The 12,741-nt window shown below is 38.2% G+C and overlaps 1 protein-coding gene across 1 annotated transcript; it reads right to left on the bottom strand.

Moving 5' to 3' along the window:
- Positions 1 to 440: 440 nt before the first annotated feature.
- On the bottom strand, positions 441 to 11,723 carry LOC111666119 (uncharacterized). Its single transcript, XM_023421349.2, has 9 exons — positions 11,427 to 11,723; positions 11,182 to 11,268; positions 10,131 to 10,204; positions 9,594 to 9,717; positions 5,742 to 5,941; positions 3,243 to 3,521; positions 2,921 to 3,088; positions 2,096 to 2,341; positions 441 to 1,846 (listed from the first exon to the last, which is right to left on the bottom strand). The coding sequence occupies exons 1-9, from the start codon at positions 11,486 to 11,488 to the stop codon at positions 1,809 to 1,811; spliced, it is 1,278 nt and encodes a 425-aa protein (XP_023277117.1). The 5' UTR covers positions 11,489 to 11,723; the 3' UTR covers positions 441 to 1,808.
- Between the last annotated feature and the right edge of the window lie 1,018 nt (positions 11,724 to 12,741).

The raw sequence follows: 12,741 nt of genomic DNA, 5'->3' as shown, positions 1-12,741 counted from the left end.
AATCAGAAATATTCAAGCTTTCTTCTCTTTCCCCCTCCATACCTGTTGAACATTAACATTGCTGCACATCAAAGAAAATATGACTAATCCACAGCACAAAGTGCTGAACATTTACAATTTATATAAATTTTTAAAAAAGAGAGTGTACAGGATTTGAGCATTATCTACAAAACAGAAATGTTCAAGGTTTTTTTTAATCTCACGACTGCTTTCAGTGATCCGTGAAACCAGTGATCTGTCACACTTTGATGGTTAAAATAAAACGTGGAAGACTTCCCAAACGGTTTCATAGCACTAGAAAAAATCTTGCAATTCACTACACAGTACAGGACATAAAGTACAAGCTGTGATTCTCTTCATAATTGCATTGGTGCCTTATCTGAACAAATTCTAGAAATAAGTCAAAAATAATAAAAAACAATCAACAGCACAGAGCCAGAAAAGTTTCAGTGTTTAATTGTTTGTTATGGAGTAAACCTGTGAGTTTTTTCCCTGAATTACAATAAGCAAATGTGATTGCCACATGTCAAACAATCAGATTTTGCCACCAAACTGATTGAAATTTAACAGAAGAGCTGATTAAAATTGATTTTAATGACAGAACACGACATGAACATGGCCTGATGTTTTGCAATGGAGCTATCCTACACATTATGTATTAAGATGGACATCTGAACTCAACATCATGCAAAATGAAAATTGTAATATTTGTTGACTTGCTTTGCACATAAATTACTGACAAAGAATATATCAAGAGATTCATATTCCTTTAGGTTATCCTGGCAATCATTTCAGGCTGGCTCTTGTGATTATATGCAACACAAAATCAAAGTAAATGTTTTAATCTGGGTGGCAAAAAATGGTTACAAAAACCCAAGATGTGAGAGGGAGCATGCTTTCACTGCCAAGGTATGTGGTAGTTTTTTTTCCCTTCAGTCCTGTCACTACTATGTTTATAAAAAATAAAAATAAAAAAAATTGAATATGACAAATTATAGGATTTGTTTATTTGTCATAAAAAGGTGCCAAACGTTGTAAATGCAAGGATGAAAACCTTTATACAAAAATCATTAAGACTATTTACTTTTTATTATGTCAAAAATAAATTTAGATATAAATAAAATACAATTTCAGCCAAGAATATAGCTTATAAACACAAACTTTAATTGGTTGTTGAATTCTCTCCTCAGGAGAATCCTTGAGGAAATCCTCATGAAGTTTTAAGCACCATCTTGAGACACTGTGTACAGCAGGTAGGCTACTTGTTATATTCATGATATACATAAAAGTTTAAATTCCTAATACCACCATGTGACCACCAATACCTTTTGCTTTTTTGTTGCTTTAAATATCGAACAGCTGTCCTGTTGTTTTCTGGGTTTTTTTTTGCATTCAGCTACATAATATTCAGTGTTTCTCATGTGCAGCTTGTCCCTGTGACCTACACCTACCTTATGGAGCTTAAAGAGACAAACTGGGTTGACTGTGTGAGAAACGCAGTACATTATAAAGAGAAAAAAAATGAATGAGAGGGATATTGGAAAATTATCATCCATAAGAATACTCCATGCCATCCTGCCTCAGTCCATCCACAATAATAACATGATAATATATAACATTAACTACCATCTTTTGTATCTAACTGAAAGTGGTTTACCATTGTTTTGTTTTGTTTTTTTTTTTTTAAAAAGGTCACAACAGGAACCTACTCAGGGGCCACGAGTCTTCTCTTCTAAAGTTAGGCGAAATGGCACACTGCTGGCAGTCTGCATGTGTAACAGTGTGTGTGTGCACGTCTCTGTCATTTGTTAATGTCGCGGGCCACTCGGTCGAGGAAGAGGGGGTCCTGATCAGAGGGAGAGAGGAGTAGAGACGAAGGGGAAAAAAGACAAGACAAAACAAAAAAAAGACACATCAAGTTAAAATGAAACTTTCTTTGTTTATACCCAGTGTAGTCTCTTAATTCATGGTACCTATATATAAATGCTGGATAACAATCTTACAGAACATACTTAACCAGTACACATCTAATTAAAAAGGAGAAGAAAAATTTATTTCCAGACAAAAGCGAAGGAAAAAATCATAAGCGACCCACCTGGAGCAGAGAGAAGCGGAGGGCGTGAACTCTTTAGGGAGGGGGGGGCTCCTCGAATACTGTGAGGGCCCCTGGGGCCTGTGTGGTATGGAAGAGGATGGTGGAGTAGGGGCCCACGACACACAGCAGGGGAACCGTAGGGGCTGTGTGAGGATGGGAGGCCTCGTGAAGCTGGAGCTCCTAGTGATGGACCAGGAGGCCGATGTAAGGACAGCAGTGGAGGAGGTTTGGTTTTGGGATAAGAACCTTAAAAAAAAAAAAAAAAAAAAAAAGGGAGAAAAGAAACACATTCACTGCAAGGCTATTCTTTGTTTTGGATTCCCTTGCTACAGTAATTTCTAAAGTATTTGCAAATAGTTTTACACACTGATACTGACATTAAATCAAACTTGTGAAAAAACTTTTTGTCCATCAAGTCTTTTTGAAATTATTCCAGATCAGAACCACGGATTTCCCAAAAATATCACTAAAACTGATAATAGCACATACTGTAAATATAAACATGGCATTGCAGAAATTTAATAATGCAAATTATACATTATGACACCCTGTTTTAGCTTGACCACATTCACACATTCATAAATGCACAAGTTAGTTACCAAGGACAGGGAGAGTAGATATCTGGCAGACAGCACAACTGGAATTAATTTAGAGGCCTCTGCCATTGATGCATATAATACAATGTATTATAGGGTGAACAAAGTTAGATTTTTTATTTATATATATATATATATATATAAAAATAAATAAATGTGGTTGTCGGGATATTGTTCCAACACTTTTATCAGAATTTTCTTCAGAAAGTGGTCAAGTCTGCAGCCCAACCTGGTGAAGGCAAGAGAGGTGCAGGTGGAGGAGGGGAGTGGTCCACCATGGGCCCCCCTCCGCCTGCAGACTGAGGTTGAGGGGGCCCAGGTGGAGTAGGGAGCAGAGGAGGCGGTTTTCCCAGTCCCGGAGGTAACATGTTCCCTCTCTCCCCTTCAATGTTGGAGACTGGAGAGAGAGAAATACAGAAAGATGACAGAATCAGAATAAGGAGGGATGTTGCGACCAAAACAACCAGAAAAGCAGAGGATAACAGGTTAAAGTTGTAATCAGAAATACTGACAACACCAGTCCCAGCTCTACAGTGTAATCAGGGTCTCACCTTGTATGTGCTCCTGCCGGGAACGGACATAGTCCGAGACGGTTTCCAGCTCCTCTGGGTAGAGATGCACCCCCTCAGCTAACAGTACGAGGAGCTGCCGTGTCTCAGACGGAACACTGTGGCGCTCGATCTTTTCTCGATCAAGAAAGTCATCCAGCAGCTGTGATGCCTGTGCTGCTATGTCTGCGGGGTCCCTCGGCGGACGCTCTTTGACAAGACCACGACTGTACTCAGCTGCAACAAAGTCCATGGCCTGGTCTTTGGGCATATTGCGATGGACTGGGAGGAAAATGGGAGGGTTAATGGTGAAGTGTCAGGGGACTGAAGTGGGACAAAGAGATGAAATAAGACAAGACAATATCCATAGAAATACCAGTGAAATCGGTGGGGTCCTTACAGGTCATACTGAGATGCTTCTTGTTTTATGTGATGTTGGGATCAGCGAATGGTACTTTGTTAGGTAATTTTGAATGTGAGTTGTGGTTTGTTGGGGGGTGGGGGGTGGGGCATGCAATTTGTGTAAAGATGTACATTTATCAGTTACTTTGAATTTAAATTACATTTCTGAAAATACAATTTCTGTAACATGGATTCAGATGTGATGTCAGACAACAATGAAACTTTAGATTATCTGTGTATTTAAATGATCTACAATAAATAATTCCTCTAATTATATTTGCTTTAGCGCATGCATTCATTGATTTTATTTTGCGTGTGTGGACAACACGAAAAATGTATTTAGGTCATCTTTTGGTTTTCATTTGTTTTGTTGTGAGCTACACAGAAAAGCATCATCATAGTACAATTACATCACTTTGCACAGTTGTGATGTTCTTGTTTTATATAATCCCAATTTCTTATTTGTATTATGCAGATTTGTTTGTGCATGTGCATGATGTGCGATCAGTTTTTGTGAAATAGCTGTGGTAGGGAAGCACAGCTCTGCATGCAATTTGTTGATTTTGTTTTTTGAACAGTTTAGTGCAGAACCGATATAGATATTGACCATATCACTTGCTGTGTCTCAATTCGCAAACTTTCATACTCACACTTGCTATTTTGAGTGCGGCAGTATAGCAACATGCAGTTCACTATAAGTACCCCGATGGTACACTCAAATTGGTCAAAAAATTTAGTGTAAAACGATGGACACTTCTCACCCTTCTACGGTCGCCATCATGACCACGTAGCGGAAAAGGAGGGACCACCAGGGTATTTTCAAACTTGTGAAAACGACGACCGAGGAAGGAGAAACATTGTCAGCGCTGATGGCAGCCTAATTTCTATGTCACATAACATAGGGAGCACACGCAGGGAAGTAAAACATTCAACTGAAGTCAAGTTAGCAACGCAGTCGGCAGGCGGGTAACAACGGTGGTCACATGTTGCATTAGTCATTTCCGGTGAGGGCGCAACGACAGTGTTTGATTTGGGATGACACCACCCTGTCCAAATTCGCACATTACGCCACTGAGTATAGTGTGTACACAGTGTAGCACATGGAAGTGTACCGACTGAAGTTTCCGATTTGACACACAGCAACTGTTTCACAATGTGAACGGCATAGAAGTTTCACACTGAGTCCGCTCAAGGGAAACTACACTTTATTACAACCTGAGTTTTATTTTTGTAGCTTGGGTCATCTGTTCTATAGGTTATGATAACAATGTACTGTGAGAACATGACAATGATAATTGCTAAAAAAAAAAATAGTTACAACACAGCAACAAGCATGAGCGGTCTGATGATCATACCGACAGTACACAGAAAAACTGAGTGAGCACCACAATGGCAAGTGAGGTCAGTTGAAACAGGAAGTCTGTCTGTAAACAATAGTACAATGTCTACAACAGACAGTTTGTGTCATAATTACACCTTTTGATTTCATTTTCTCTTGCAAGTAGTTTGACTAGTAGTTTGGTTTCTTTATAACTGCTCTGACCACTTGCATTTTTTGCATTGTGGGACCCATTTTATAGCAATGTCACTGCTTTCATAGATGACTGCAATTCATTTTGTGATTTAAAATGTTACCCGTTAGAACTGTTGACCCGCACCACAAAAATGGAACAAATTGTAAGAAAGCAAAGTTTTCCTTGGACATACATACATTGCTATTTTTGGACTTTATTCAATATGTTAGGTTTGTAGTGTTACGTAATGTTAGCCAGTGGATAGTCTGCAAAGATTAACACACTGCTGATCATATTATGTGTATATATGTGTGAATGAATATTGAGGAGATATGATTTATTTGGGACTTTTAAATAACAAACGTTTTACACTCAAAGAGTTGAGTGCAGAATTGTAGCTTCAGAACTCTACGTGTTTGTGTTTTAATGGTAGTATTTCTTGTTTTTATTTGGATTTACAAAGGTGATGTAGAATAAACATAAAACGTGAACCGCATTAGACCGAACTGAGCCTGGAAGAGGGATGGAGGGTTGTAACTGAGGCTGTCTGGGGAAATTTTAAGGAATACGAGGGGTACGAACTTACTTTTGAGGGATTCTGAGAATATGATAACAGTGCAGGAGGACAGAGCTATGTTTGTCTGCTCCACCAGAATACATAACGGGGAGCCGTCTGCTCGGACATCCTGCAGGGCCCGGGTTAGGCCTGATTCCGCCTGAAGGTAGAGCATTTCCACTGACAGGCCACGCTCCTGCAAGCACTGGCTTAGCGATTTGGGGTAATCCCTTTGAGAGGAAGAGAAACACTTTGTTAACTTGACATTTCTATGTTAATTGACTCAACTGGCATGTAGAGAAACCTAAATTATATCTCTGAGAGGAACAGAAGGTTATGACTTAATTTAAAATGCGCTTTACCAATAAAAACGTAACCATGAGTCATCATTCCTTTTGGTGGTGGATTCTGTGTGTATGGACCAAGTGTAGCTTTAAATGGCATGTACACAGGTTTTTGGATCTCTCATAGATGTGTTTAGTGTTGCAGTATGTGTTTATGTAATATATCAGGTAACAGTGTATTTTATTCATAAGGAAGACTTAAGTGAATTCATTTTGAATATGCAAATTACCGTGGTCCTTTTGTCAAAGGAAAAAGCTACACCAAAATCCTTCAAACATTTGTAGCAGCTATTGGCAGTTTGCAATTTTGAGACCACTCTGCTAAATGGTGGTATTTGATATGGTCGTGGATGAATGTCTGGACATGGGTAAGTTTGGTGGCATTTTACATCACAACTTTCTTAAGTATCAGTGGTAAATTACATGATTTTAAGTCCCCATGGGTCATGGAGAAAGGGCTTCTTCCCAGATTCACACTTTGCTCCAACATTCAACAACCATACATGTGCAAATTGGTTAGAAGCAGATACAGAAAGAGCTATGGGAAGTCATCAACTGACACAGAAGGAGGCGAAGCAGCTTGAGAAAATTTGGGTGAACCAAAAAAAAAACAACAAAAAAAAACACAGCATCTGCTTGGTGCTAGCATTTTGTCATCAGCAGCCAATCAAAGAAAGTGTAATTTGAAATGATGGCCATATTTTTTTGTTTGGAATGTACCAGCGACAAGAATGACAGAATAAAATTAATTTATGTTGCAGTGGAGTGGCTTGAAAAGTTTCTATGAATATCATGGTACATTTTTTTCTTCAGAGTGAAACTGGATCACGTCTGGAATTCAAACTTACAGAGGTAAAGAGTGTTTACCATTCAAAAGAGGTTTACGAAGTGGTATTGCTTTACAATCTGCAATATACATTTAATATTGCAGCTGCAGCTACAGTTGTAGATACCACTCTCTCACAGCACCTGCACCTGTATTAGTCGTTAGTGCATTTATTTAAAAGGCTAATTTGCAACTCTGGGAAAATTAGCCTTGTAAGATTAGAGCTGGCACCAGAAAAAAAATTTAAATGACGATATACTATGTGAAACTATAAAAACATATCTGTGACATTAATTGCAGTCAAAGCATAAAATGCTTTTAAAAAAATAAAAGAACAAGGAAGAAATTACACTAATACTTATATTCTTGAATTTACCACAAAACATATGGATTTACAATCGCAGTGAATACAGCTCATTTACATGTATATTCTCACTTAAAAAGTATAACGAGCATTTGTTAAGCATGCAATGACTCTCATAAATTCAATCTATTTTGTTGTTGTGCTATTACTACACCCAAAGTTAGGCCACTAGTAAGTAAGCTGCTCTAACTGTGTCACAGTAACATGCAGACATGCAGACCCAGCTGCCATATGTGGCACAACTTCACAGGTGCCATCTGCGTATGAGTATCTTGTGCATGAATTACCTCTTTGATATTGCTTTGTGTAGTGAGTGTAAATGTTTTATGTACTTTGACCACAACTACTTTGCACCTTAGATGCAGCAATGTTAGCGTTACAGAATAAGCTTTGTGTAATGGGTTGAGGGCTGATTAATTTATATGTTTTCTTAAAATAAAGAACATTTGACTTGTGCGTGTAGTGTGACATGCAACAATAGCAGCTTTTGATGAAATAAGGTTGTTTTTGTGAGAATGTTATTCAAGTTGTATTTGATATGTACAGTGAATATGAATGTTGTGTAATGACGTTTCAATAGGAGACTATATTCTACAACTTTGAAGCTTTGGTGGGCAGGTGTGTGGGTGTGTGTGTGTGTGTGTGTGTGTGTGTGTGTGTGTGTGTGTGTGTGTGTGTGTGTGTGTGTGTGTGCGCGCATGAGAAATGAGAGAAATCAGTTTGTACTTACTGTGTTGAAATGGTAGCCTGGATTACATAATTTCAATATGCAGATATTGATATAACCTTGGTTATATGAATGAACATGGATAGTGATTTGATGTGTTACACCTTAGAGGTTAGAAAAGTCACTCTGCTGACAGCACACTAAAACACAGCTCTTAATGTTCACAATTTCTTTTTGCGCAAGCAAATCATATTAAATGGAGTGGGTGAAATTTGGAGCTGGTGTTTGTGAAACTTCAAAATATACAACAAAGTATGCTCCGGACGATACCAGGGCAATAGAAGGACGGCCGGAGTATAAACAAAATTCACATTGTCTCAAACTAGTTTGAAATTTTTTTTTAAGGAAAATGGCATGAGTCTTTTTGTTATATTATTGTTGTAAGGAGGAGAAACAGGGACCATGTTAGTGATCATAAATCAAAATGAATGGGACAGACATAATCATTCAACACAACATAGAAAGCAAACTGTGCCTTTAAGCCATTTAACAGGATAACCTGTCCCTCCTTTTCTTTGTCATCATGACTGATGATGATTTAACACCTCACTGTAGAGTTTGCATACCTAAGGATCACTGAGAGTGCTGCTGCCAAATGTACAAAAAAAAGTGATTATCTTTAACAGCTGAATCTAACAAGTCCAAAACTGCTGGGCAACTACTGCTTTTCCTTAGTGCACTACTCCCACAACAACTACACTGACTTAGCATAGAAAATATTGAAAATATTCATTTTTAAACTGTATAAATAGCGAGTCACCAAGCTTTACTGGCTGTATACTACTGAACTTAAAAAATCATGATGAAATAATAACTACAATATTCTATGTTTTTGTTATTACCAACGAACCCCATGAAAAGACCAAAATCAACAATATGTTAATAGGTTGCAACATGTAAAACACAAACAAAGCTCTTAAACTAATACAGTGAAATCAACAGCAGCAGACTGGCAGCCAGAAGAGTAAACTGGGATGTGTGGGAGCAAAGTTAACTAAGTATCAAATGCTTTAACATTAAGTGAAACATGACTTCTGACTTCTAAATGGATTCGGGTTGGAACTATAATAAGAAGTAAATTTTAGTAGAAGCCAGATATGTTGATTTCTAAAAGACTTATAAATAAACTCATTGCCAGAAATGATATAATCACAAGTGGTATGTTTCCACAAGCACCTACAATGTTTATTTTTGTTGTGGGTAGTTAGTCAAGAGAGGTCCTCATTACACAAACACAAACTCATCAAATGTTGATGGTATCTAAGCCTTGCCAAACTTGGATTCCTCTATTCGAGATAACACTTGCATTTAGCAAGTCTTGAAGATTGTATCCATCACAAATGCCAGTAAAACCAGAGGATCAGGGTCAGTGAGGACTTGAATCACTAAAGCCAAGTCTCACCAGAATGAGCATGCATGGCATACATAAATGCTTGAGCCCAAATACAAGAGACAAATGTAAGAACATTTGGCTAACCCTTTAAAAGAAATGTACAGTTAAATGACATCCATCAATCTTGTCTCACTGACTGGCAGTCAGGTGTAAACTATCAAACCCTGCATGTGAAACATTTCCACCTCAGCTGCTTGTAAGTTTTATTGTTTCTCTGCAAGTACTCACAGGCACTGGTTGGTGACAGAGAGCACCACGCAGTCGGGCGGTTTCCTCTCCTCCTGCACCTGTCTGTAGAACCTCTGATACAGGGCTTTACGTCTGTCTGCTGGAGTGGAGCCCTCTGGCTTGGCTGGGGGTTAGAGGAAGGTGACGGGGTTGGGACACAATGAAGGGGGGGTAGAAGGAGTAGAGGATGAAAGAGAGAGGGACATATGCAGGTGGATAAATTATATTTTTGGTTAATTTGCAATCAAAAGTGCATCTATGTGCACTGAAGCACTACTCATGATGAAATGGTACTCTATCAGTTAATGCATTTTATGTGTAAACTTGTAAACCAATGAGATATCAGTTATTGAACAAATGCAGCTTGCTCTTTCATAATGAGAAGTTTTGCAAAAATTAATTAATTTTTTTTTTTTTTTTTATATGTCCTGGTGTGCAAGAGTTCTGTGTGCCTCATATCAAAAAAGCACAGAAAAAATAATTATGTGGTGCAAACTTAATGTTTTTTTAGTGAACAATATGAAGACAACATCTCACCATTCGGCTGATGCTTGTAGGCCTCATACTTTACACTTCCACTGAAGTTTTGCATTTGCTCTAGTTCCTCATAACTGAAAGAAAAGTGGTGAAACAGGTGCATCTTTAATGCTACATTGTAATGAAGGAGACATTTCTATGCAAACTATTCACATGGTCATTCTACATGATGACTTGATACGACTGAATATGTTGCAAACACTTAGAAACAGAGTTCCTCTTATTTAAAATGTTTAAATCCAACATCAACAGCAAAGCATGCATCACGGAGCCTGGGATTCAGAAATTAATGAACCAGTTAATGGTATTGCATTCTCATGGTATATTATTTGATCAGCACACACAAATAATGGCTCAGCTCACTGTAGCAAACATTTCATTTGTAAGCTTTTCTAATTTTTTTTCTTCTTCTAATATTATAGAACATCTGCAGTGCTAAAGCAATCAGATGTGTATTTCTGAAATACTAACTGTAACAACAAGCACAGAATAGAAAGACTATTGTTTGCAAGCTACTGTTTAGTTTTTTTCTATTCCTTAAAGGTCATGAAATTAAAATTAACAGTGCATTGACGTCATCAAAATATGTAATTTGTGCAAACTTTTGCATTCAACTCTATAATGTAACATATAAAATATCAGAAACAGTTTATCAATATGGTATTACTGAATTGATTATATGACCAAGCCCAGAACCTAGAGTTTAAATTTGTATTTTCTTTCTCTGAGACACATACACAAAGTTTGCCTTCAAATTAACCTAAAATGAAAACATAGAACTAACTACAATATTTTTTTTGTTCTTTCGTTGCGCTGTGTGAAAACACAATATACCAAAGTTTTGTGCTGTCACTTGTTTAAATATGTCATATTCTTGTCCGCTTTCATTGCTGAAAACATCTTTAAGAAGAGGAAGCGCCTCAACAGCGAAGGTGTCTACTCAAACACTGTAACTGGATTATAATTTGTTATACATTAACTACTAGGTAAACACAGCACATTAACCTTATGAAACGGTGGCTTTGAATTAATCCAATGTACAGGCTTGTACCTTTCCAGGGCATCCTTGAGCTCTTCACTCCTCTCCTCTCTGGTGGGGTAAGGCGCTGCTCTCCGATACAGACGCAATTGTTGAGCACTGCACAACACAATTAGTTTTTTCAGGACCGTATCAAATATAGCTAACATTTATTATCGTTAAATTGCCGTGCCATGCCGTTTTGTTTTGTGTTGCGGGTGCTACCTAGCATGCTAGCTGCTAATGCTGCTCTTGCTACAGGGGACCACAGGGCTTACCTTCCGTTTGGGTTAGCTGGTGGCCGCCGGGCAGCTGCAGATGATTTCGCCCAAGACGACATGTTGTCTTGCACTCCAACTCCGCCTAAATAAACCAAAGTTTGTAATCGCAGGGAGGAAAGATATTTTTCTCCTAGCGTTATTCCACCAGTGCCTCCACTAAACCCTCTCTGTACTGGAGAGGAGGGGGAGGCGGAGACTGAGAAGGAGGGGGCGGTGGAGGACTTCTTCTTCTAGCTGTCCTGATCTGACCTGACTAGCCAGCTTCCGTGTTTACTACCGCCCCCTACCGGACTAGGATGTTAAGACTGAAATAAAATTGGAACAAAACTGATGCCTTTGTACCTTCCTAGCAATGTATCATGATTTGATCCTTCCGTGATGCTCCTAGTTTCCCAATCCCCATCACTTCATACATGATATGACTTCCCACTGTAATTACACTTAAAGGGTCAGTCCACCAGGATAAAAAAAAAAGCTATACATTTTTTTTTCCACTTTAGGTTAGGGTTAAGTTATGGATTATTGTTTGTATGTCATTCCATTGTTGGGCACTCTGAAGACTTGTAATTCAGGGACACACCATATGAAGGCAAAGTCCTGTTTGATTCACTCTTACACTGTCGCTGTCCAATGAAGGTAAATTTGCCAAAAAGTGATCCTTAAAGAAAGAAAGAAAAATCATTGAACTGTTTTTTCATTTGTTTGATTTTTGATTGTCGTCGTCTCCCCCCCCCCCCCCCCCCAAATCACAATTTCTTCTGGAGAAAAGGGTATGTACAGCATCCAGACTGCCCGTTCTGATGCTCTCAAGCCAGCAGTGGATGCTTCTACCAGGTGATAAATACATACACCATAATGTTTTTTGTGCTTTGTACTAGAAGAATCTATCCATCTATGTATTTAGGATCCATGTGTGGTCTGTATATAAAGTACAAAGTCCACATGTGAAATTAAAAAAAAATGCTTTACCATGTTTGAATTGTAAATCAAAGCAGTTATACATGTATTATTCAAATTGTATGTATTACACTACCATAAAGTTAGGGGACTTGAGGGAGACAGGGAGAACAAGAGACCTTGGATAGGCCTTTCAAATTTTATAGGCCTATCATACACCGAGGTATTTGCAGGGTTACGAAACAAAAAACACGTTAAATTTTAATCAAGAAAACTGTGATTATTTTTCTTCGTTTTCCATCATCTAGAATTAATGGAATAACTGAATGAATAGATGGCACGGAGATTTGACGAGTTGACGTGGGCTTTTACAATTGAAAGGTGCTTATGACCACCACAAGCACCAGCACAAATA

Source organism: Seriola lalandi, unplaced genomic scaffold, assembly GCF_002814215.2.
Source record: "Seriola lalandi dorsalis isolate HSWRI2012SDOR001 ecotype SW California unplaced genomic scaffold, Sedor1 jcf7180002054671, whole genome shotgun sequence".
Classification (NCBI taxonomy): Eukaryota; Metazoa; Chordata; class Actinopteri; order Carangiformes; family Carangidae; genus Seriola; species Seriola lalandi.
Note: the sequence above shows the minus strand (reverse complement) of the source record. Positions and strands in the feature narration are given on the sequence as shown.